At 49.2% G+C, this 23,719-nt stretch overlaps 2 protein-coding genes and 1 long non-coding RNA gene across 3 annotated transcripts; 2 read left to right on the top strand and 1 right to left on the bottom strand.

The window, feature by feature from the left end:
• Positions 1 to 102: 102 nt before the first annotated feature.
• LOC122386857 lies at positions 103 to 922 on the top strand. Its single transcript, XR_006257441.1, has 3 exons — positions 103 to 214; positions 518 to 669; positions 823 to 922. It is a non-coding gene; the product is annotated as an uncharacterized LOC122386857 (long non-coding RNA).
• Positions 923 to 1,339: 417 nt separating this feature from the next.
• LOC122386825 (polycystic kidney disease protein 1-like 2) lies at positions 1,340 to 23,328 on the top strand. The gene is made up of 33 exons (XM_043376462.1): positions 1,340 to 1,417; positions 2,010 to 2,130; positions 2,512 to 2,645; positions 2,953 to 3,141; positions 3,446 to 3,591; positions 3,825 to 3,984; positions 4,263 to 4,443; positions 4,803 to 5,018; positions 5,622 to 5,687; positions 7,796 to 7,876; positions 8,164 to 8,451; positions 8,857 to 9,017; positions 9,364 to 9,510; positions 9,794 to 9,911; positions 10,036 to 10,184; positions 10,546 to 10,887; positions 11,119 to 11,524; positions 11,896 to 12,055; positions 12,350 to 12,515; positions 12,706 to 12,829; positions 13,023 to 13,279; positions 13,571 to 13,748; positions 13,926 to 14,142; positions 14,320 to 14,495; positions 14,722 to 14,807; positions 15,022 to 15,173; positions 17,769 to 17,859; positions 19,871 to 20,020; positions 20,197 to 20,302; positions 20,490 to 20,623; positions 21,101 to 21,244; positions 21,396 to 21,518; positions 23,138 to 23,328. The coding sequence occupies exons 1-33, from the start codon at positions 1,340 to 1,342 to the stop codon at positions 23,189 to 23,191; spliced, it is 5,301 nt and encodes a 1,766-aa protein (XP_043232397.1). The 3' UTR covers positions 23,192 to 23,328.
• LOC122386854 (band 7 protein AGAP004871-like) lies at positions 18,045 to 19,663 on the bottom strand. Its single transcript, XM_043376529.1, has one exon. The coding sequence runs from the start codon at positions 19,306 to 19,308 to the stop codon at positions 18,394 to 18,396; it is 915 nt and encodes a 304-aa protein (XP_043232464.1). The 5' UTR covers positions 19,309 to 19,663; the 3' UTR covers positions 18,045 to 18,393.
• Positions 23,329 to 23,719: the final 391 nt, after the last annotated feature.

Genomic DNA, 23,719 nt, shown 5'->3' with positions numbered 1-23,719 from the left:
AGCAATTTTGCGGCCGATCTTACTGTGGTGGAACTAATTTATATTTCCCTGGAACTCGGTGCTCTTTTCAATCCACTGCTTTACATACTTGTTGCAGATGTTGCATTGGCGAATCTTCCGACGCCTGGTAGAGCTCTGACCGAAGATTGGTATGTTGAATGCATCGACTTCAAAGATCCGGACAAGGACAAAATCGGAAAATACGTATTCTTCAGTAAGTTGGTGAAAATGAGCAACAACTAGCTGCAATGCAACGAGGCATCATTACCTTAATCAACCATCAGCTCCAAAAGAGAAATGTTTGACTTTTGTTGCTGCACTTGGTAGAAGGCAAACGAACTCAAATTATGCGTTTTATGTTACTTAAATTAACGTGCTTTAATTATGCTAACTAATTATGTGAGCTCTAATTTTGTCCGTATGTCATTATGTGGCCAAGAATTCAGGTTAGCGAATGTCAATATTTCAACATTATTTGTAAGCATTTTCTTACTTTTTTTCGTCTGTTTCTTTCTAGTTAAACATCCGATCGAAGGATATATTATCATCATGAAGTTCGGAAAAGACCGGAAGGGCAAGTTCGTCTTTCCATATGGCGATTGGGAGTTATGGATGACCATATCTGATAACTATGACGCTTCCCGTGACATCTTCATCGATCATATAACGGTAAGATCAGATAATGCAATTAACAAAAGTAAGCTTACTTTGATCATCACAATAATTTGTTTGATGCTCTGAATTTTAGTTAGGATTGCGCTGATATTATTTCCTCACACGTTGAAATGTGGTCGAAGTCCTACTTCTCGCCCCTCTCCCCAGACCTCGCTGCCGACTAAGGGCGAGTACGCCACCTGGGAGCTGAAAAAGGACGTGCCTCGGGCCATGGGCGAGGGCGACCAGCCGCGACTGAGCCAGTTGCTGCAGGCCCGCACGTCTCTGGCCGATATCGAGCTGCCTGACGACCCGGTGGGTGCCGGGAGCGGCACCTGACTGGCAGGGGGCCGGGAGGGGCTCCTCACTGCATAGTGCTGACATTTTACAATCGAATGTTGGGTAATGGTAGTAACTGCAACGAGCTATAAAAGCTCTATATTGTAAATCCTGGAGCACTGCTGTCTGTTGATAGTATTTTCTTTGAGACCCTGTAGAACTGTGTCTACAAAAGCCTGACCGATCCCTGGCAATGAACACATACAGTGCGCAATGGTCCGTAAGGGCCGAAGCACCTTCTCAACTAAATGAAATGAAAACGATGATCCCTGGCCGTGGCTGACAGACGGAGGCCACCACCACTCCGGCCTATGACTACTACGACGAGTCGGTCGAGACGGAGACCATGGATCCCGAAGAGCTTCTGGAGATACAGGCCGAACAGGAGCGGAAACGGCTCGAGGCACTCGACAACAAGGCATTGGTAAGATGCGTCGAGAGATGTAGAGCATTGGATAAAAAAACTCGACCGGTCCGGACTATCCTAAACAGCCCCGGCTGTATGTACAATTCAGTATATGTATGTATGTATGTATGTATTGTATTGTATTACCATCATGGACAATCCACACGGGGCGTGGTGATAACAGTCCACTGACTAGGATAGTGGACTACTGAATACTGTCTAGGACCATTTCGGACCATTTGACCATATGACCATTTCGGACCAACTCTATCGTTCCAGACCTGCCATCCCATTCGGTCCAAACCTTGTGCAGGGATTGTAATTTTACCTAATTATTCTATCGGTGACCCCGTTTATAAAGCCGCCATGTAAGAATGACATTTTTGTAGGTGCTGGGATTACTGGTCAAGTAAGAGCGATTATAGTGAGGCGCTAAGAACGATCCCAATGTGAGTAGGGAAGTCGTGGGCTAGAAGAAATGCGTTGCTCAGTATGACGTCTACACAAGCAGAAAAGTGTGCACATAACGATTATGATATATGGATGCCGTTTTCATAAGCAGGGTGAACTGATCATCAAATGTTGATTGTGTGGATTTTTCTGTGTGCAGGAGAACCGTGAGATGCTGAGTCAGCTGGACAACCTGAACCAGAACACGCTGGATGACTGCACCATGGTGCTGGGCACCACCGGAGCCATCGTCGGTGACGGGAAGGCCCTCGACTCGGCTGGTGAGGCTCGAAGTGGCGAGCATTTTGGGATATTTGACGGTGATACACATTATAAATACCACGGGCGGGAAGAGTGCATTGCGTGAATCCTGAAATTGGGCGCTGGTACCTCGGTGCCTCCGATGAGCTTTTTGCGCGGTGCAAGTTTCAACTTTGTAACTGTGTACATACATCTTACTCCCAATATTTGATCGGTTTTATTTTCCTGTTCATTGGAAGACAATGCCTATATTTTTTGCAATCCCATGCTCACTGCTCAGCCTGATATCGTCGTTCGATGTAATTTCCGTTATATCTCGGATGCAATGTTATAAATACGCACTCTACTGTCACCAGTCTGTGTCAGAGACGTTAGCCCGTTCGCTGTCACCCGTGCCACAGGTAAGGACGCGGCCATCGGAGCGATCGGTGGCACGTGCCTGCAGTCGGTGCTGCTGAACGGCACGCTGAACGACCCGCAGCAGGCGGGAGGCATGGTCACCAGCAGCCTGGGCAGTGTCACCGCCGTGGGCAAGGTATGTGTCCTCCGCTAGTTAACACACGGAAACCGTTTAGTGCATGTGAGCCCGCTTGTTGACTCGAAACGCCGAAAATGTAACTTTCATGAAGAAAAAGGTTCTAGTGAAGTAATTGGCAAATATGCCTAGTTATGACTCTGCTAGTTGCTTCCATATACAGCTTTCGAAAAATTATTTGCGTTGCCATGCAAAGCTGCGCAATGGATTATTTTACCTAATTACTCCCTTTAGGAGTTACGCACACAACGACGCATACCAGGGTCGTCGCGAGTCACTGTTCAGACCTCCCCGCCTTCCACCTCAGGGTATCGACAACACGAACCTGAACGGCGAGCTGGTGCCGTCGGACATGGCGGCGGCGCGGCGTCGGCGCAGTCTCGACATTCCCGACTACCCGCTCTGTGAGGAGGACGAGGAGGCGGAACCCACCACGCCCGACCCGGACGACCCTGACGCCCTGCCCTGCAAGACGGCCAAAGAACTGGCGCTGCTGGTAAGGGGATGTGTAACGCCACTCGCCAGTTTGCTAGCGAACCGGTGGTAGCGGGGAAGATAGAAGAGGTGGTGGAGCGGATGGCGCTTCCGTATCGTTTATTGGCGATGAATCTGTTAAAGCTCTGTTGTTGATATTTGTTGTCTGCCTGCACCTTTTTCCTACTTGTTTTTCGCTTGGTTAATGGTTTTGCTTGAAAAACTTTGTAACTATTCGCGCCAATTTAATTTCATAATTCGTTTGTACTTGAGCAGTGAAAGAAGCACGAGCGCAGCGCTGACCCTTCATATTACTCCACCTACAGGACCAGAAACGCAAAGCGGCGAGCCAGGTGCCGACGATGCTGGAGTCGGTGAAGCAGATGCAGGACAAGCTGATGTCGATCGCGCTGCCTGGCGAAGACCCGTTCACGCTGAAGACCCCGGACGGTCTGGAGATGACTCTGGTCATGTGAGTAGCCACTGCGCTCAGAGACGATAACAGAAGCCGCTGCACCGCGGCCTCTGCCGAAGATGTTTCTTCTGTCTTCTATCGGAGTTTCCGTCAAACGCTACTGACGTATCCGACCGGACGTTGCAGGCACTTCGTATTGCTCCTGCCTGTTTTGTAAAGCAAAAGAATATGCCTACCACTGTCGAGTACTGACCATCCCAATTCTCACGTGTGGCATGGTGCGTCCTCAGGATGGAGGGCTGGGCGCTGGCCGGCTACCGTATGCGTCTGGGAGAGGCCGAGTATCAGTTCCCCAGCCTGTGCGCCGTCCTGCACGAGGAGGCCAACTGCAGCGCTGCCTACAACATGACCGTCGGCCTGCAAGCCATCAACTGGCCCACACTACTCTATGTGAGTGGAAGCCGTTCGTCATATCGGAGTTGACCGTTCCCAATCACTTACTTGTTTGAATTATTTGGTCTGCAAATCCCCATCTTTCCCGTTAGTGGAGCAATCGTCTTTTCTAACTATCTACCACAAATAAAGCAAAATGCAGATATACCAGCGCTGTTTACTTGCTCAGTATGATGGTATGGGGAACGAAACGGTGACTTTACTTGGTGAGGAAACCCAGTTGAGGTCGATTGACCTGAGTTGACCCTGTTGACCTCGGTTCCCTACGCCGCCAGTCGTACGGCGATGGAACGGACGCCGTCAGCAAGGACTCGTCGAACCTGCAGCTGAAGCTGGTGCAGCAGCTGCCGGGCACCACGGACCTGGAGCAGGTGCCCGTGTACGATCTGCCCAGCCACCAGCGGGTGCGCATCACCGTGCCGCGAGGGAAGAAGGGCGAGAAACCCGTGCTGCCAGGTGAGTGACGACCGGCACGGACCGGTGCCGTTGCACTAGATTTTTCAGTTCTCACCAATATGCGTGACAGCATTAATTATTTTCACTAGAAATGGAGCCGGTGTGAGCGTGAAGTTTAGAAAAGAGCATTCATGCTGATAGATTTTTATAACGTTCCTTGCACAGTGCACACTAGCAATAAATGCTATGGTGGCTGTCACTAGCTACGCAAGTGGCGCATATCAAAGGATCATCAAACGTCTTGTTCATGAAAGATTATTCATAATAATTGACACCTGAAGCAATATTTTATCCAACAAGTTTGCCATCAGACGATCTCACCATTATGTTCATCCTACATTTGTGTCATGTATCGGCAGACCCGACGTTCGTGGAGCCGCAGCCGAACCCCAAGGAGATCATGGTATATCACTCGTTCAACGTCACCCACCCGTACGTGGCCATCAACGTGGAGGTGTCCGTGTCGCGGCCGGACGCGCAGTTAGTCGTCTTCATGAAGCGCGGCAACAAGCCCAACCTGACGCACTACGACTGGGTCTGGAAGGTGCAGCTGCCCGTCAACTTCACCGTGGATAGTGAGTAGTGAGGATGGGTTCAAACGGCACGGTAATGGACAGCTACTTATCAACTTCACCGTGGATAGTGAGTAGTGAGGATGGGTTCAAACAGCACGGGAATGGGCAGCTGCCCATCAACTTCACCGTGGACAGTGAGTAGTGAGGATGGGTTCAAACGGCACGGGAATGGGCAGCTGCCCATCAACTTCACCGTGGACAGTGAGTAGTGAGGATGGGTTCAAACGGCACGGTAATGGACAGCTGCCCATCAACTTTGTAGGCAATGGTCATTGATCAGTGCTCGACTCCTCCCTGGGCTGGCTCGGGTCTCTCTGACTGAGTAACGCAAGTGTAACATGGTATGCGCTTTAAACTTATAAAACTTACAACAACATTCTCCTTGCAGGTCTTAATTGAATAACACTTTTAATATTGCCTCTGGGAATGGATGAAAAAAGTTCTGTCCTGGAGAGTGAGGAGCCGTGGCGCAGCAGTCCTCATTCCTATGCTTCTATTTTCCTGATTTAGCAAAATGCAAGTTGTAAGTCTGACAAATTATAATTTACTGATCACAGCCGACTGCTTTCATGAATCAACTATATCAATATTTTTCTTTTTCAGTTTCCCAGGAGCCAATGGAAGAGCCGATTCCAATCACGACAGCAGTTCCAATGACCACCATAAGAGGTATGTGCTGACTCGTCCATCAGCCAAAGGGGAGTTGATGCCGCTACTGCTCTTTTTTTTGCACTACCTCCTTGCGACAGACGTAGCGAAGATAGGTCACCGTTGTAGGTATACAGATAAGCCTAGCTTTGTGTAAACACTTAAACAGCACCGACATTCCATGATACATATCAAATACAATGCGGTGTTGCATATTTTCTGTTTACGCGCATCTAACGACCGGGCGGCCAGTATGCGACATTGCGTCGCAGCATAGCTTCAGGCGCAGTCCACTGCTGCCATCTAGCGAGAGCGTTCAAAGCTGTATTCTGTTGTGCGGTGCAGTGCAGCTTTAGGCGTTGACCATTCCTGCCATCTAGCGGGAGGTTTTAGAAGCAGTATGTCATGCGGTGCAATCTAACTTCAGGCGTAGTTACCTCCTGCCATCTAGCGGAAAGTTTCGAATCTACAGTGTGCTGTGCCGTGTGCGGTGCAGCATAGGTGCAGGCGCACAGAGTTGGCCTGCGCTACGTTACGTTACGCACTACGTTACGCTACGTTTGCTTTTTTGGCCAAAACTACGATACCGAATTACGATACGTTATATATTGCTACGTTACTGAATTACGGTATTTGTTAATTAACGCAGCAAATTATTTTATCGTACTACGTTATGCAATATGTCATCATCCACTACCCAGTAGCTCCCCTCCTTTATCCATCAATCGTCTCTCAACCCTCGCCGGCCGGGGGGAGTGCCGCGCCCCCTAAGGTTTTTTTTTCGCGATAGCTCCGAATACGCTGGTGATAGAGCTGAAACTTGACATACCTGACCTTTGATTCAAACCGGATCTTGGGACACCAATATATATTGTATGCATCATCACCTTAATCTATTCTTTGACAATTATATACCCATTCTGCATTCATATATATATATATATATATATATATATATATATATATATATATATATATATATATAATAGTGTAGTCAGTCATACACGCGCACAATTTTGATTGGGCCAGTGAATTCATCATTGCGTCGCGTATCAGGCATATACGATATGAGTAAACCGAAAAAAAATTATGTACCTTATACAAATACAGCTGACCTGTAATTGCTACGGAATCCATTTCGTAGTTCCTACGTTATTCTATTATTTTCCGTACTACGCTACCGAAACATCCCAATTAAGCTACGAAACGGTACTGACAGCTACGGGTTACCGAAAACTTCAAAATAACGTAACGTAGGCCAACTCTGCAGGCGCATACCCCTGCTGCCATCTGGCGGGAAAGATCAAAGGTGTAGTCTGCTATGCGCCATGCGGTAAAGCATAACTTCATGCGTAGAGTGTTACTGCCATCTAGCGGGAGAGTTTGAAACTGCATTATGCGGCACAATAGACGTGTTTACATAGGGTTTGTTGCAAGCTTATATCTCCGTCCGTGATGTTGCAAAAGATGCCAATGGTGCTTAACAATTTACAAAATGATCCCCTCTAAATATTTGAAGACCACTGCATCGAAATTATCGCCAAATTAACGAGCTAGAGCCTCGTCAAAAATGCTATGTAAACCGGGTTCAAGTAACAGCAGGCGCATATCACTGCTGCCATCTAACGGGAGTTTTAAGCTGCACCATCATGCGGTGCAGTATACCTTCAGGCGTTGGCCACTTCTGCCACTTCTAGCGAAGTTACAGCTGTCGCCGAGCTTGAACACAATACAGATTATAAGCATTTAAGTTTATTAAGAAAATCTTTTCAATTAAGATTTTGAGAGACTTCGTATGCCGTTATGCTTCCGTCTCCGTTCAAAAATTATCTGTTCAGATAGGGAATGTACAACGCCCCGGCCCCCCATAAATAATGGCTGTCGAAATGTTGCAATACAATTGCAGAATAAATAGACATTTTCATTCAGTATTTTATATCCGGCACTTGTAGGTATGTGTTTGGTTAGATAAATTAGCAAAATATTGTCTTTCTATATATGTATAACGTGTGCTTCCAGGCAAATCTACCCGAAAAAAAAACAGGATTATTAAAAGCACCTATTTATAACCCAACTTTGCGCTTATACTCCACGCTTACTAACTGATGTGGATCTTTGGTTGTTCACAGTGCCCACCTGTGAGGAACTGGAGGGTGTGAACGCCACACGGGGTACCAACCAGACCTGCATTCCCGGAGCGGTCACCGAGCGTACGTACACCAACCAGCCCTGGCACATCGAATATTTAGAACGTTAAACGATGGATTAATGATTTGCTGCAGTTAGATGCGCTGAACTGTGAGCTCGCATCCCTGCTTCTCCAGTGTCGATGTTGGTGTCTCTCCGCCGTCAGTGATGTGCGAAATGTGCCGCCTCTTCAGTCTCCAGTGTCCGTTTTGTTTGAACTGTGTCGGTATCTATCTATGGTCAGCTGTGTGAGCTTTGACGTCGCCTCTCGATCGTCAGTGATGTATAAACTGTGTCGGTATCCCTCCAGCCTCTGTGATGTGTGAGGAGGACCTCATCACGGTCGGCTCCACCACACCGGCGCCGACGACCACAGCCGAGCCCATGCTGGCCCGTATGCGGGGAAACGGACAAGGGCAGGGGAATGGAGGCGGCAGTCAGGACGTCACGTCCACCACGGAGGACCCGACCACGCAGCAGACGGACGCGCAGTGCACGCCCGTGCTGGTGACGCCCACACCCACTGACGGATCGCTGCCCGACGCAGAGCCGGTGGAGCCCACCAACTACATCTCGGAATACGTCCGGCTGCGGGTCGGTGAGTCAACCTGCGGACCCGGTAGTGGCCGGCACGGCCAGCAATTGGTACCAAGGTGTTGGGAGCAAGGTGGATAGTCGCAATACCCATCTCAAAAGAGGATGTAAACATGTTACGTGCACCCTAAGCGTTCATTTAAGGTCCTCCTAGCGCTCTTATAGTCTCTCATTAGGGTGCAAATACAACCTGAATAGCAAATGAATAGCGCACGATTTAGCACTAAACTGCTAATCTTTTTTAACAGTGTTGCATCTGCTGAACTCCAAGTGGCAGAGTTGACTGCGCTGAACCGGGTTATGAAGTCAAGTGACTGAAACATTTACAACTCGCTAATATATTCATTTTCGGAACCAAGCCGACCCGTGTGACCCCTTTGTTAACGATCCGTCTTGCGCTCGTCCTCAGTGCCGAACCGCGCGCTGGAGCCGTACGACCCGTACGGTAACGACTCGCTGCTTTACTCGTTCCCGCTGTACGACATATTCGTACCGGACTGGTACGTGGACAACATGACTGGTGAATACTGGATCGGCGTGGCAGAGTTCTCCAACACCACAGACGACGAGGTGAGTTCAGCGGCACAACATGGGAGTGAGGAATGGAACATCGGACCAAGGCACGGCAGCCTGAAGTCGCGGAGCCCTACGCAAAAAACACATTAAATCGGGAAGTACGGAGTGGTGAGGAGGGATCTCTGCATGACACACGAGCTCTGAGGAACTGCGATGACATGAAAACACTATAACGGTGGATGACATTACTTGCTGTGATCTGATTGCATTTAGTTATCTCTCTTACGAAAACGTAAAGATAAAAAGACGCTGAGATAAGCAGCAGACTGGGCGTATCCTAACCCGCTAATATCATCAGCATTTATCGTATGCCTAATCAATGTCGCACGACTGTCCTCAGATGTTCTTCGACGACCCGACCTCGGTGAACCTGACCATGTCCAACATGACGCACATCTACTCGACCAACTACACGGTACGGGTGTACACCTCGGGCTGCCTGTTCTACAACACGCTCAGCGACACATGGGATAGCGACGGATGCACGGTGAGATAGTGTGCCAAACGCGGGCAGATACAATTACACACATTACGCTGGAGGTTCCGATGCTCGTTGTTAATTGCTAAGCGCCTCTAAGAAAATCAAGGTATCGACTATGTATTTTTATGACCCGTAGCTAAAAATGATTCAATGAATGAATAAATGAATGAATGAATGAATTAATGAATGAATAATTGGAGGACGAAAAGGGCTAACAAACTGACGTTGCGCGTCGTTTGTGGTGCCTCGCCTATGTCTGTGGTTGCAATCTTAGCCTTCGTGTCGCCAGGTAACCGACGCCAACCACAAGGCGACTATGTGCTCCTGCAACCATCTGACTTCGTTCGGATCAGGCTTCTTCGTCATGCCTAACGCCATTGACTTCGACTACGTGTTCGCCAACGCCAGTAAGTTTTTGTTGTATTCTCGTGAGTCTAGTGCGCTATGAGCTGCGTCTTTCAGCAGGACAGATGACGATCATGCTGTCGATGTTTGCTAAGACGCTTATCGTGACGCTTTTCTCTCTTACAGGTTTCGCCGACAATCTTTCAATTTATCTCACTCTGATTATATCGTTCGCCATCTACCTGATTCTGATGTTCTGGGCGAGATGGAAAGATAAGAAGGATGTTCAGCAGGTCGGCGCCACACCACTGCCTGATAATAACCCTAACCACAAGGTGAGCACGGCATACCGACAAAGCGGCCGCCAATAACCAATTTGCTAACATGAGTCATTGGCATCTCAAGATCAATGCAGCACATAATAGAATTGTCCGTTACCTAACGTGACGAACGTTGAAAGTCGTGCCTCTCGTGGGGCAGTGGACGTGGTTAGATTCGTTGAACTAACTGGTCACTTTCACGCCGATTTTATCTGGCTAAAAGCGTTGCTGGAACTTCATATTTATCGCTGGACGGCAAAGTACGACTGATATCATAGTGAAGCAGTGTCTTGTTCGTACGGAAAGAGCAGTTACGGGAAAACTGACCTTGATAATAACTATCTGGTCTGGGTCTGATGCTCTTTTACTTTGGCAGTACCTGTACGAGATACTCATCATTACCGGCAACAAGACCAACTCGGAGTGTGACAGCAAGGTGCAGTTCATTCTGTCCGGCGAGCGGGACGAGACGGACGTGCGCACGCTGGCCGACCCGCAGCGACCGATCCTGCGCCGCTCGGCCACCGACAGTTTCGTGATGGCTACGGCGCGTCCGCTGGGCCAGCTCAGCTACCTGCGCATCTGGCACGACAACTCGGGCAAGGGCGGGGCCGCCTCCTGGTACCTCAACTTCATGGTGGTGCGCGACGTGCAGACCGGAGAGAAGTGGCAGTTCATCGCCAACAAGTGGTTCGCCGTGGAGGAGGGAGACGGTCAGGTGAGCAGGGGAGGGTGTGGTAAGTTAACTGTGGGACTAAGGAGTGGATGTATGGTGGAGGAGGGCGACAAATTACAAATTTGCGCGGAGGCTTTGTGGGCTTACAATTGGCGCCACCGCTTACTGACTAGGTGGAAATAATTTCAGCGGAATAATCATGACATGGATTTAACGTCAGACAAGCCGCAGCTATGGGCGCATCCTGTCACTGGGACTGTGGTTCCGTTCCAGATCGACCGCCTGCTGCCGGTGGCCGGCCGGGAGCAGATGCTGCAGTTCCAGCACCTCTTCAACACGACCTCTCGCAGGAACCTCTCTGACGGCCACCTGTGGTTCTCGGTCTTCATGCGGCCGCCGCGCAGCCGGTTCACGCGCGTGCAGCGCGTCTCGGCCTGCATGGCGCTGCTGTACCTGTCGATGCTGGTGAACGCCATGTGGTACGGCCTGGTGCCGCAGCAGCCGGGCACCGGCTCCATCTCGTTCGGACCGTTCTCGCTCAGTCCGGAGCAGATTGGAGTCGGCGTCATGTCCAACCTGATCGTGTTCCCGCCGTCCTTCCTAATTATTCTGCTCTTCAGAAAGTCACGCCCGCGCCACCTCAAAGAGAACCGAATCGAGAAGGCCATCGAAAGTCAGCGTGAGTATTCATAAACTATAACGTTCGATCTCGATGTTGCAGCTAGTTTTGTAGAGCTGTACTATAGCCGTATCTCGATGTTGAGCCTGCACGAACCATTGATTTACCTATGACATTTCTTCCGTTTTGAGCTTGTTGAGAGCCTCCTTGATTTCCGTTCTTCTACCACCTTTGCATTCTGTTTCTATACTACTCAGGATGCATGCTGTTTTCCGGTGCTTTCAACTAAGCACCGCTGTCCCTAGCCGTATTGCACTTCGCTGCAGCGACACAGTTGTCCCACTGTATTCCGCCCTAGCGACTTAGTCGCCCCTTTGCGCCTCATAGCACCCTTCCCTACCAGTTACTCAACCGCCCTTCCTATACCGCAGGAAAAGAGCAGCGCGAGTCGGGCAAGTTCCCGGACGCGCCGGAGTCGACTGGAACGCCCCGCAGCGCGGCTCGCAGCACAGACAGCGACACGCGCAGTGTGGGCAGCGAGTCTCTGGCCGACACCGCCGCCAAGAAAAAGAAGCCCTTCACCCTGCCATGGTCAGCAGTAGTCAACAGTCTCCTCTTGAGCGCGAAATGGCGACGACAGGAGTCTCTTAAATCTGCTTGATAAAATCGACGATTGTAGGTTTACAGTTGATTTGAGGTGCATTATAGCGGTTTGAGATTTTCAAAAAAAAGATCTCCAAAGATAACTGCTGAAAAAGGTTTACCACAGACCACAGTCCATAGAGCCAAGCCAACTTAACTCCCTGGGTTCCCAAACATCAATATAAGCAAACGACGATTAGACGATTCTGAACGACGATGCTGAACTGTCGCTCTCCTCGTCAGGTGGTGCGTGTTCTTCGCCTGGTTCCTGACGTTCGCCAGCATGGGCGCCTCCATCTTCTTCCTGTGGGCGTACGGCATCACCTTTGGCAACGAGAAGACCACCAAGTGGCTGACCTCACTGATCATCTCTTTCTTCTCGTCGGTTCTACTCACGCAGCCAATCAAGGTATGCATCTGAGTACTTGACTCCCAATTCATAAGGTTTGTTTTAAATTGATCTCAGCGTTAAGTACTACGGACAAATATATAATGAGCAATGCGAGAATGGGCCAACTGCTAAATATATGGCACTGCCGACGGGACATATTGACCGTCCGTCTCTCGGAAGGACTTCACCGATTCCTATCCACCCCCAGGTGCTGCTCACGGCTGTTCTGGTCTCGGCCGTCTGTAAGAAACTGGATGACGGCCACGACGACCTGGACGACGACGAACAGGAGCCAGCGCTGAGCAACGACGAGGAATGGCTGCACGCCGCACGTGAGTTGTGTTAACCACAAGTCAGAGGGCTGCAAACAGGCAGATGGTCAAATACTTACGTTGGTCTTTATCAGTCATATTGCGCGTTAGCACAAACCACATGGCACATATAAATATCTCAATGGTCCATCGAAAATTTAACAATGTTATATATTATTATGATCAGGATCTCTCATCCTTCCATGACCCGCAGCAACTGGCAAAAAGAAGAAGGAACGAAAGATTGAATACAAGCCGGTGGATCCAGCCAAAATCGAGGCGGCCAAGCGCGAGCGTCAGAAGGAGGTGAAGATGTGGGACATCCTGCAAGAGATGGCCGCCTACGCCTTCTTCCTGTGGATTCTGCTCACCATCAGCTACGGCTCGCGCGACCCCAACTGCTACCTGATCCGCGAGTCGCTGGAGAACCACTTCCTGCAGCCGGCGGATCCGTGGCTCTCCTACCGGATGGTACGTGTGCTCTTACCCGTAGATATGTGAACTTTAGCAAGGTAAATATGAGTGCTCCTATCGGGAGGGAACAGAAAGCCTGACGAGGAGCATATGCGAGGCATGTGTACTCCTTTCGAGTTCACACGAGGTATGTAAACTCCTATCGGGAGGATGAACGATATTACCGGGACGGGAGGTATGTGCGCATCTACCGGAATTTGCGTGCGCTCCTGTGGAAAGGGAAAAGCGACCGTATCGGTTAAACCGGTTGCCTATGTAGTTAAAAAACAAAACATTTTTCCCTTTCAGGTCCGTAATGAGACACGTTTCTGGAACTGGACGCGTTCAGTGATGGTTCCAGAGCTGAAAATCGATGTCGACTATGCTGGAGGAAAGCCGAAGGGCAAAGAGAAGAAACTCATCAGCGATAGGGTGCATCTTCTGCTCGGTAATGGCGTGATGCGCCAGGTCCGCATCAGAGAGAAGAGTAAGTACTGTCGGACGTTCTATCAGGCTCATTCCACGGACAGATAATCCGAGAGTGTGCCATTAATGCTACGGTAATGCCCGAGTGTTAGAAACGGGCATGTAAAACGGGATTTTTCCATGATGGCAGAAGCTTGAGTCAGCAAACTCTGTCTCACGACTACTCCCATGATTTCAGATACATGCCGTGTGCCCAAAGTGATGCGAAACGTTACCCGCGACTGCCACAAGTTCAGCAACTTATTATATGAGGAGAGCGGAGACTTCGGCCTCGGCTGGAACGCCTCTCTGGCCAAAAAGCGGCCGTTCAACCTGAAGGAGTACCGTCACAGGAGCGCCTCCAGCCTGGACTCGTACCCGTTCTGGGGCGACCTCGGCTGGTACGGCGGAGGAGGGTAAGTACTCTGAAGCAGACTGGACAGGGGTACGAAGAGGGACTATGAAATATGGATAGATTCTCCTTAGCCGTGCGACTCCGTGTTACAGAGGAAGCAGCAGAGGGAATGTGTTTTACGGCGTAATGAAATTCAAAAGCAGCACATCTCACTGTGTGTGCAAATGTGTGTTTTCAGATACGTGGTGGACCTGAAGGGCAGCCGAGCTCGTCTCATCAGCGAGATGTGGCGTCTCCAGGAGCAGCGCTGGATCGACGAGAAGACGCGCGCCGTGTTCATCGAGTTCTCGCTATTCAACCCGCAGGTCAACCTGTTCGTGGACTGCACCATCGTGGCCGAGTTCAGCCCGGACGGTACGTGCGCAGAACGCGGGCCCAACCAGGGCGAGGGATATTTCATACTCACTAGCAAGCCAGTGGTTTACGGTTCCGCAACAGGAAGACATGACCTGCGATGTGACCCCATCCTGGAGTAATCGAGCCATTTGTCAGTTCCCTGATAGATTATGAAATTGATATACTTACTAATTTCAATGACGAGGACAGTATTTCTTTGACATTTATGACTTGCCGATTTCAGGTGGAATAACTCCCTTCTTCAAGTTCAAGCCACTGAGACTGCTGAATTACAACTCCGGCTTCGGTCTCTTTGTCCTAATCTGCGACGTAAGTCAATTCTGAAGGCTCCAAGTTGCACTCTTGTATGACTCACGCTTCCCAAGTAGCGACTTGTAATTATGCACTCTTATCGCATTAATCACCATAAATTGTTTTAGTATCTTTACGTCGCTTTTTAAATCTTATCTCATATTCACGGTAATTTCCATTACCTATGCATCTTGGGTCACGGATGTGTGATAACCGCCACCTGTCGTTCTAGGTGTCGTTTGTTATCTTCATCATATACTACACGGTGCGTGAAGTGAAGAGGGCTAAAAAGCAGAAGGGCGAGTATCTGAACGACCCGTGGAACTACCTAGAGCTGACGGTTACAGTTCTGGGCTACACGGCTATCGTATTCTACCTGTACAGGTAAATGGTTTCCAGCATTTTTACTATATATGTAGGTAAGGGCAGAAAAGATAACCTCAACTATAAGGCATTCCCCATGGAAGAAAATGAGAGCGCTTAATCACCCTGACATAAATTGCACGTATTCGTTCTTCACAAATAATCATTTTTAAGAAAGTATCAATATTTATAAAAGTCGCTGTTTGACTGAAATAATCATTTTTAAGAAAGTATCAATGTTTATAAAAGTCACTGTTCGACTGAACTAAACATATTTGTTAACAAATTGTTTCGCATGTGTATGTACAGTGGATCTTATTAGGATCTCCAGACGTAACTAGATGGCGTTGAGCCTTAGTCGAGTCCATGTCAAATTCAAGGAGAGGTCACTACCGAGCTGGGCCCGATGGGGAGGTGGGCGGGGAGGGGGGGGGGGGGGTGGCGAGGTCACGGTGCGGGTGACCTGTCAAACAGCCCCGGCGCGGTGGGGCACTGCCGTAGGCAAATGGCGCGCTCCAGTGTTGTTCCATATCGCGGTGGTGGGCCGGGCGGCCGGTTAGCTTGGCAGCTTGGAAGGAAAGGATAATGAGGCATGGTTTTGCTGTGGCCGGTTCACCTACTGTTACTTATGATGCACCCAGAGTAATGCAAATGTGGCGTTGATAATGCAGCTGGCAATGGAATGCTAGCGAATGCTCCGAGCGCCTAGCTATAAGGAATAAGGATTAATATTATCTATGTCTCCTGAAATTTTCATTGAATATAATTAAAGCACTAGAAAGATCGTATTCGTTCGCCAGTTTTTTGACCGGCTGGCGTTTCTTGCGTAGAGCGCCCTTGGGCAAATATTTAGGTATAACGCAGGTGATTTTTTTTTTTTTTGCTGGTAAGACGCCTTTAGGGTCAAATCAAGCAGTGGCGGCGGAACACCTTTAATGAAGTGGGGGCACTGCCGACTTTTGGTCCCATTCTTTCCAAGCAACGCCCATAGGGCTAATGTTAAAATGCCAAAAATCAAACGGGGGCACGGTGCCCCGATGCCCCCCCCCCCCCCCCCACCGTTCCGCCACCACATGAAATCAAGTCGCTAAGAGACGATGAGGAAAAGTGGACGAACGCCACATTTCTGTGCATGAAGTCTCGAGTTATAAAAAGCTAAAAGTTATTATACGTGTAAGCTAAAAAAACAATAAGATCAGTTAATAAAAATATTTGACCCGAAATAAACTTCTGTATTGTCTGACCATGATTGCATGTATGACCCCGGTCCAGCCTGGTTCAACTCGGCCCAACCTGGTTCGGCTCCCCCCTTTTTAATATAAATTTGGCCCGAACCTTTTGAATGGAAGGAATCACAAGGACAGAGTCCCCGCTAAGCTGAGCTTGTTAAGCGTTGACCCTGCCATCTACCCTCCGATCAAGCAATTCCTGGTCTATTGCAGACTATGGTTTTGAGGTTTAGTCTATGGCAAAATGGTCTATGGTTTAGAGTTCAAATTTTAACGTGCGCACAAAGCCGCGCGCGGCCGGTCCCCTCACTGACGTCGCCTGGCAGCGGCATGTCACCAACCACAACCATACCCGTCAGGAGGCTAAAAAAAAACGTCAAGCACACGTCGTGTTTCGAACCCGGACTTTTGCAACCGGGACGTGCGCCTTCACCACATGGCACATGGAGTCCAACGCTCTACCGACCGAGCTACCGGGACGGACATTTACCTCGGGGTTTCGCCTCGTGACATTGACAGACGTCAGACACTTTGGCCGAACTTTAGCCGAAATACTGAGCAAGCTGCGCAGGGCGATAGGTGCTCGTAGCGTTGAGGTTGGGTAACCTGTGAGCTGAACGCGATGTCGTGAGTTCGAGCCCCACTCCCGGGTCTGGTTTTATCTAGACACAACCAAACCCTTTCCTTCTACTGCAACACAGCTAAGCACGATGACATCTTTCCCCAATATCCTCCCCAAAAGTCAAAATTATCGCTTATAAACGTTTAGCTAAGTTTCATTTTTCAGGAAAATATTTTTGGTCATTTGTCTGGAGCCATTTCAACTCTTTTTTCTTTTCTGATTCTTTCGACCCGATAAAACCCACCAAAACTGAACGTGCCAAATGAAAAATATCGAACTCAAATAACAGTTTAGAAAAGCCTCATCATGCATCATGAAAAGCATCATGCAACTATCGACTGAAAAGTTGCATGCTATGAATACGTCCTAGATTTCAATTATCATTGTTCAACATTTTGGCTGGAACTGACGCTGCCTCTGGCTTGCCCGTTTGTTTGAGATAATGATTCCCTTCAGTCGCGTTCTTGCCGGTTCCACATGAACAGGATACCACCATACCGGAGTGAACGCACCCGCAACCATCATCCCCTCCCCTCAGCCTCGGCGCAGTGGCGGGCGGCCCTGGGCGGTCCACTCCCGGCGCTACGCACGCCCCATGCGCCGTGATACCGCGTCACTCCCCCTCCCTCCTTCCCCCACAATGACCGGTGACCTCACTTCCCTCGGGATTTGGACTCGCCCTACCCCGACCGTAGCGCCACGTGGTGGCTCTGGAGATCTTAAATAGACCCACTGTACATCTTACCAGCATAATTTGATTTTCAGGATGTTCCTTGCGAACGGAATCGTGGACACCTACGATAAAACGAAAGGAAGAGGCTACATCAAGCTGCAGCAAGTGTCGTATCTTGACGAGGTGAGAATTAGTGAGAGTTGCTGTTTGAAATTGAGGAACGTGTAAGGTCGATGAACCGTGGACATGGTAATTGGTACTCAACGATACTTATAATTATAACCATACAGGCTTGCCTTATATTTTTTGGTACTGGGAAAACAGCGATGCAGATGAATTAATGCCTAGTGATTCATGTCAGTACGAGCTCCGCGTTAAATGTATATTTCAATGTGAGTGATTGAATGTTTAAAACAACTTAACAAGACGCAAACAAACTGAACAAACTTAACGCAAACTGAACTAGTGCCTTTCACTTTTCAGCATCATCGCTCTCATAGGCCTCATACCGTATATCAGGTCATATAGGTCTGTTATAGCTCCGCTCACTAGTTCTCTACTTCAGGCTTTCATTCCGTCATCCTTGTCGCTCTTGCCGCACAATCGAATTCTATCCTTTGTCGACCTTTCCTCAAATTTCTATCAACTTCCCGTCTTTTCATCGTTTGGAGATTATGTTTGCAACTCTTCAAAGGTGATAAGGCACGCATTCGTGATTCACCTCTTGACAAAATGTTGGACAATGTCGATGGGTAGCGGGAAAATTATTGTAGAGTTCTTTTCAGCAGCGATGGCGTTTAGCGTCTGCAGGTAGCGCAGCTGAAGCGCACTGGGGCTATTGGACATCACCTCGGCAGCCTCCTTCAGGGCTCGGGACGCGGTCAGCTCGCCCTCTGCGGCGATCACCTTAGCGCGCGCCTCGCGGGCCGCCTCGGCCTCGGCAGCCATGGCGCGCTGCAGCTGCACGGGCAGCCGCACGTCCTTGATCTCGACCCGGTCCACCTTGACGCCCCACGGATCGGTGGCCGTGTCCAAGCTCTCCTGCATGTGAGCGGCGATCGCCTCCCGGTCGCTGAGGATGTTGGCCAGCGCGCGCGTGCCCAGCGTGTTCCGCAGCGTGGAGGCCGCCAGGAAACGGGTCGACAGCGAGAAGTCGGTGACGTTGGCCACAGCCATCACTGGCTTGGAGACGCGGTAGAAGACGACGGCGTCCACGGAAACGGTGACCGAGTCCCGGGTGAGCAGCTCCTGCGGCGGCACGTCGAACGAGACGACGCGCAGGTCCACCAGTCGGTATCTTTCGACCCAGGGGATGAGGAAGAACCAGCCGGGCCCGAGGGCGCCGCCGGAGCGCAACCGGCCCAGCCGGAACACCACGGCCCGCTCGTACTCCTGCACCACGTGGATGCAGAACCACACGGAGACGGGCAGCGTGGCCACGATCAGCACCCAGGCCACCAGAACGACCACCATCGTGAACGGGTCGTCCGAGTCGCTGCCGACGACGTTTGGGGGAGGATCAGAGGCCGCCGGCCGCACTTGTCCAGAACTCTTGCCCATGTCGACAACTGTATCATCACGATCACCGGCGAGGTCTTTTGCTGAAGACTGCTTCGTACTCACAGATGCCATCGGATGTCAATGACAAACGCCAATATCACTTTGCTATGCTTGAGCTCCCGGCTCTCGAGCTCTTTAGAACTTAATTTATAAACGTCTCTCTTTGAACTGTTTGGTTGAAATTTGCGATGAAAAAATTGTAATTATTTCGCTGTCCTCATTTACATTTTTACTCCCCAAAAAGAGGTACAAATGAAGTGATTAGGAACACATGTTTACGGATTTCTTCTACGTGGACACAGAACGGAAAGTTTTAACCTACTGTTACCCGGATAAGCCGGGACCGAAGTCTCGGACTTGGCCTCGATCAAAGTTATCTAGAAAACGAGAAAACCGTTGAGGACATTTTATCACTTTGGGATGACCTATTTTGATCCCTTTCTTCTGCTCGTGCTATCATTGCGTTGGAACCAGCATTTTCACGAACATTCGTCCAAATTTAATTAGCAAAAAAAAAAACGCTAAGTGATCATAAAACCTCTTTCACGGATTCCATGAAACATAAAGCACGAAATGGCGCGAAGGACGGCATCTTTTCACACAACACTGACACCTCTGCCCGTTTGTGTTATAGACTTTCGGCTACATCATCGGCTTCTTAGTGTTCTTCGGCACACTGAAGTTCATCAAGCTGCTCCGCTTCAACAAGCGAATGGGATTCCTGACATCGACACTGAAACAATGCGCTGGCGATCTCTGGGGATTCATCATTATCTTCTTTGTGGTAAGCTAAAAGAAAAAAATAGCCGCTGACGTTTGCAATTCATGTCCCACACATTCTTCACGAAGACGTTAAAACTACTATCCTAAAAACCCATAAAGTAGGCCCAAGTACGTATACTTAGTGCTGTATGCACCTACCTGCAACCGTTTCATTTCATTGTCAACTTTTCTTTGCAGCTGTTTGCATCGTTCAGCTTTACATTCTTCCTCCTGTTCGGCTTCGCCACAGAAGATTTTGCGAACGTCATCATAAGCATTGAGTCATCCTTCGCTATGATGCTAGGTGAGTGTGCGTGCACTTTAACTTCTCAGCACTACTTATCGTTAATCGGCGACGACATAGGTACTTATATCCCATCTAGTTAGAATGCAACATTGTTGCATGATATGACTTATGGGGACAGATCAATGCACGCTATACCATAACTGATATTGCGAAGATAGTTCTGACTGATTGGACAATATTTCAGGGAAGTTCAAGTTCGCGGAGATACAGCAGGCGAATGCGGTGTTCGGACCCGTAATGTTCTTCACGTTCACCATTTCTATGACATGCATCTTCATCAACATCTTCCTCACCATCATTATCAAGAGCTTCCAGGCCGTGAGTTATTATGCAACATGAATTATCTGCGTAGTTGCGTGTGTAGAGTGTCGGTAGCCATCTATTATGGAGTTTTCACTTGCATAATGCCTCAAGCGATCAACCACAATTCTATCGGGATTATGTCGCGTGCGTTGAAAGATTGGCCTCCTAATTACTACAGAGGATGAGAGGAGCATGGTCTTTGCTGATACCTATTTGCTAGAAAATCCACAATATGATATTAGCTGGAAAAGGTCGCAAAATCCCAATTAGTTACCGGCTTTGGAATGTAAGAAGGCTACTCCGCACAGTACCTATTCCTTTGCGAACCGCGAACGCGGTAAAATGCTTCAGTAGCAAACAGCGGCAACGATACTTGAATAACTAACTTGGATCTTCTAGCCGCCAACGTTATTCTCATCACAAACTCGACTACCTACTGATCCCTTCAAACACCACAGACCAGACGGCGACATGGTTATGGACTGTTCACAGGTGAAGAACGACCTGATGAAGCAGGGCAACGAGTACGAGGTCATCGACTTCTTAGTCAACCGTATGAAGCTGATGACCGGCATCGGCAAGCCGAAAATCAACGCCATCGGACCGCTGTCGGCAACGGACGGCGATGGAGACGCGGTGAGTACGGCGATCATGAGGAGCTAAAGTGTCTGAGGTCGAGCCTGATCAGTGACTCAGTCGATCGTCATGTCCTCTCCGGATCGCTCCGTCAGCGTTTAAGGATCCTAGCTGTCAGGTGATCCTGCCTAATTCATCTACCATTTTGCAGGGCAAGGATCCATCGGCCCAGTTTCCTGAGAAGGTGGACCAGCTACTCAACCACGTCAACGACTTCTACTTCGACGGCAAGATGAACTTCAACAACAAGACCTGGCTGAAGAAGACGCTCTCGGTAAGCAGTCTCCACTGAGCGCAGAGGAGCCTCGGTCCAGTGTATTGGTCAATATAATGAAAACTTGCGAACCGTAATGGAAATACTTACCTGTCTTGCATATGATCATAGCAGACCAAAACGCTCGTTTGAAATAAAATCACACATGACATTGATCGATGTACAGAGAACGTTTTGATTTCGAGACGCCCTCTGGCCTCTTTGTAGTTGCAGGCAGGTGGGCAGGTGGATGCAGGTAGTCATTGCGCGCATTGTCGGGACTCTGTAAAACTGTTAGGATCACAGCATAACGGGCTTTAATGACGTCTACTGACCTCAGTTTATGCCTGACCTATATTTGGAGATTATGGTTCTCCCCTCTTTGGACCCATTTCTATTTCTTAACCCGCGCCCTGCTGGGGGTCCTGGATTTCCACGCCCTGCTGGGGGGGGGGGGGGGTGTTCAAACACCCCCCCTTCTAACTCGGCTCCTGGGCCACGTAGCGATACGCGAAAGGCGGCGTTCGAAAGAGCGTAAAAAATAATGACGAAATCACTTCGGTCAATTTTTTGGTCAGGTCAAAGGTCAGGTCACCAGAGGTCATTGAAGGCAAAATTTCGCCGATTTCCAGGTCGAATGTCGACAATTTCCAAGAAGCCAACGCATAACTCGGGAACCAATAGAGCTACAGCGCTGCGGAAAAGTGCATTCGATAGCCCTATTAACGCTCTTTCTGAGTAATTCTCTCAGATTTGACCTAGCGTCAACGGTTTTGCCTGCAGGGGGTAAAAACTGCAAAAATAACCGATTTTTTCGGAAACAGTTTTTCTGCAATAACTTTTGACCCAAACCTTGTGCGAGCTTACTTTTACCGGCATCGTGTTCCTCTCGTCAAGACGCATCGAATGAACTATAACTTGACCTTGAAAGGTCAACTTCAAAATTTGACCTCAGGTCAAGGTCATGACCTGACCGGAAAGGGTCATGTTGCATATCAGTCGATTCGTATCGTCGAGCTGAACACATCTAAGGCGTTTTCATCGTTCTAGCATGCCTCTATCAAAAGTTATTTGCGAAAAACTGTTAGATACCATTCGTGACCTAAGATGACCTCAGGGGCATAACCAGGGGTCACGGACACCATTTTCATGTTCAGTGTGTCTAAACCACTTGTAATTCAGTGTTTGGGAGTGTTTATAATGCTTTTCGTCCAAAAGAGGCGCATTTCAATTTTCTCCCATTGACTTATAATGGGGAGGTCGCAAAATTGACCTGACCTTAGGTCATCGATATAAAAATTCTGAGATATACATTTTGTACATGCTATTGCTCTTAGTAATCGCTGAAAGTTTCAAAGCGATCGGTCACTCGGTGTAGCTATGGCAGACATTGAAACTTTTTATGAGGTGAGGTCACTTCAAGTGACCTGGTGACCTGACCTTGAATGACCTTGGTCTGAAATTTTCACAACATGTGTAGAATTGATGTATGATAAGGTGTACTAAAAACGGCGGCGCTCCGCGCCGCCGTTTTTGAGATATCCGCGAAAAACCACAGGGGGGGGGGGTGTTCAAACACCCCCCCCCAGCAGGGCGCGGGTTAATCCTTTTCACAATGCTTATGACATTCTCTTTTCCAGGGATCCAGTGACGATCATAAGTCGCACCGCCCGCAGGAGCGATCTGATGAGTAGGAGCAGGTGGCCAGAATATGAGATCCTCACGCTGACGCCTACCGATCATGCAGACTCAGGACATGCTCAGGATATGACGAACCGTGTGTTTATGTACGCGTGTGCATGCGGATATGCAAGCCCGTGTACTTTTTGTGCCATAACCCTCGCCCGTATTGGTGTTTTTCCAGCCGCGAACGTATAAGGGGGGGGGGGGGGGGGTCCGTTGGACCCCCCCCTTGCCGTTTCGCCCCTGATCGAGCTAGAGCTTCGCGGAAAAAACGAGCGTGTTGCCCGTGACGAGAGGAAGCCGATGATACCCAATTTTAAGGTCCTAGGTCATTGGTTGACCTTGCAGGTCAGGTCAATGACCCCAAAGGCGGGAAAATCGGGACCTGTTAGAACGTCGTAAAGTGTGGCTGCTATGGGGTTTTTCGGGGTGCTGATCACGAATATCATGTTAGTTTTGACCACAGATGATGTCTTCATGTATTTAGGCCAGGTCGGGTCAGGTCAGGTCAGGTCAACCAGTAAGGGTATTCGTAGTAG

This window comes from Amphibalanus amphitrite, unplaced genomic scaffold, assembly GCF_019059575.1.
Source record: "Amphibalanus amphitrite isolate SeventyFive unplaced genomic scaffold, NRLGWU_Aamphi_draft 000264F_arrow, whole genome shotgun sequence".
Taxonomy (NCBI): Eukaryota; Metazoa; Arthropoda; class Thecostraca; order Balanomorpha; family Balanidae; genus Amphibalanus; species Amphibalanus amphitrite.
The sequence above is the reverse complement of the archived record's forward strand: the minus strand, read 5'-3'. Positions and strand labels throughout refer to the sequence as shown.